This window comes from Bison bison, unplaced genomic scaffold (assembly GCF_000754665.1).
Source record: "Bison bison bison isolate TAMUID 2011002044 unplaced genomic scaffold, Bison_UMD1.0 scf7180017845498, whole genome shotgun sequence".
Classification (NCBI taxonomy): domain Eukaryota; kingdom Metazoa; phylum Chordata; class Mammalia; order Artiodactyla; family Bovidae; genus Bison; species Bison bison.
This window is the reverse complement of record NW_011476071.1, coordinates 22021-23564: the sequence shown is the minus strand read 5'-3', so window position 1 is coordinate 23564 and position 1544 is coordinate 22021. Positions and strand designations below refer to the sequence as shown.

Below are 1544 nucleotides of genomic sequence, written 5' to 3'. Positions count from 1 at the left end.
TGGGTGGGTGGGTAGATGGGTTGATGGGTGGGTGGATGGGTGGCTTGGGTGAGGCAGCTCCCGCACAGGAGGTCTGGCCCTGAGGACCAGCTCTCAGGTGTCAGGCAGTTCTCCTGGGTGCCCAGCGGGCTCCCTCTGTGCCACCTGCTCAGAACTTCTTTCCTCTCCCAGGGTGACATCCAGCAGCTGCTCCTCGTCTCGGACCACCGGGCGGCTTACGATTACTGCGAGCACTACAGCCCCGACTGTGACACGGCTGTCCCCGACAAACCCCAGTCTCAGGACCCCAACCCAGATGAATACGTGAGTCCTGGTGGGGCCTGTAGCCAGACCTTGGGAGGGTCGGGGGTGGAGGGACACAGAGGCCACGGGACCCCCGTTTCAAGTAAACCCACTGGGTGAGACGACAGTCGGTCCTGGGGACAAGGTGGATCCCTGACTCGCTTTACGAAGCGCTCTGTGCTCCAAAGCGACTGAGTCACGGAGGGTTGGTCAAGAGCATTTCACACAAGTTTCTGGGTCAGGAGAGCCAGAGCCGGGCTCAGCACCTGGGCGGGCGCTGAGCGAGCGGGAATGCTGCAGGTGCCCTCGGGGACCGTCTGGAGCTTGTGGGTCAGGAGGGGCTCAGCGCTGTCCCAGCACAGCGATGGGTGCTCTGACCCCCGGAGCAGCAGGAACTGCGAGGGCCAGCATGTCCCGAGAGCTCCCGGATCGAGTCTGATGCCGCCATCTGCCGACCGGGACTGGGGTCTGGGGCCAGCCCGGCCGTCCACCCACCCCCACAGTCCAGCAGCTCCCCAGCTGACTTGATTGTCAGTTCTTTGCACCATTTTCAAATCCTCTGTCCTCCCTGCTCAGGTTTGACTTGTTTCCTTTAAGTAAAATTCGGGCCTGCCGTTCACTTCTCCGCTGGGCGCCCCTTTCACGAGCAGGCAGGAGACAAGCGGGCGCTCCGTGAAGCTCCGGGGTCCTGGCTCAGACGTGTCTTGGATTCAGTCACTAAGCCGTGTCTGACTCTTTTCCACTCTCTGGACGAGAGCCTGCCAGGTGTCTCTGACCCTGAGGTTTTCCCAGGCGAGAACACTGGAGCAGGTTGCTGTTTCCTCCTCAGGGGATCTCCCCACATCCCGAGAAGGGAGTGGACAGTGCTCCCCTCTGGATCCCTGCAGACAAGGCCTCCCGGCCACCCCCATACAGAGGGCAGTACCCTCCGTGTCGTCCTCCGGGAAGTCCCTCCTGTGTGGTCTGGGCCTTCCGTGGAGGTCAGGGGGCCCCGGGCGGCAGCGGCATTGCCAGCAGAGCCCACGGTCCGGCTGGCAGTCCCGGCCCTCGAGCACTCAAGGTCAGAACATCTGGACCTTTCAGAGGGCATGGAGGCCTGTTTCCTCCCCAGGACTCCCCGAGGGGCTGACTCTGCTCCCCGGGAGCTGGGGTGCGTCTGTCAGGCCCACAGGGTTGGCGCCTAGGGCAGGGCACGGCTTGTGGGGTCCGCTCTTACTGGCTGGGCCCGCAGGGGAGACACAGGCTGGCGTCGCAGCGGGGCG

At 63.9% G+C, this 1544-nt stretch overlaps 1 protein-coding gene across 1 annotated transcript in view; it reads left to right on the top strand.

Moving 5' to 3' along the window:
* Positions 1 to 171: 171 nt before the first annotated feature.
* COL5A1 (collagen, type V, alpha 1) overlaps positions 172 to 1544 on the top strand; it is a gene marked incomplete at its 5' end in the record, with an annotated part of 15819 nt that continues 14446 nt past the window's right edge. The window contains one exon of the mRNA XM_010835256.1: positions 172 to 303. Within this exon, the coding sequence (XP_010833558.1) occupies positions 172 to 303 (132 nt within the window). The remainder of the gene's footprint in view (positions 304 to 1544) is intronic.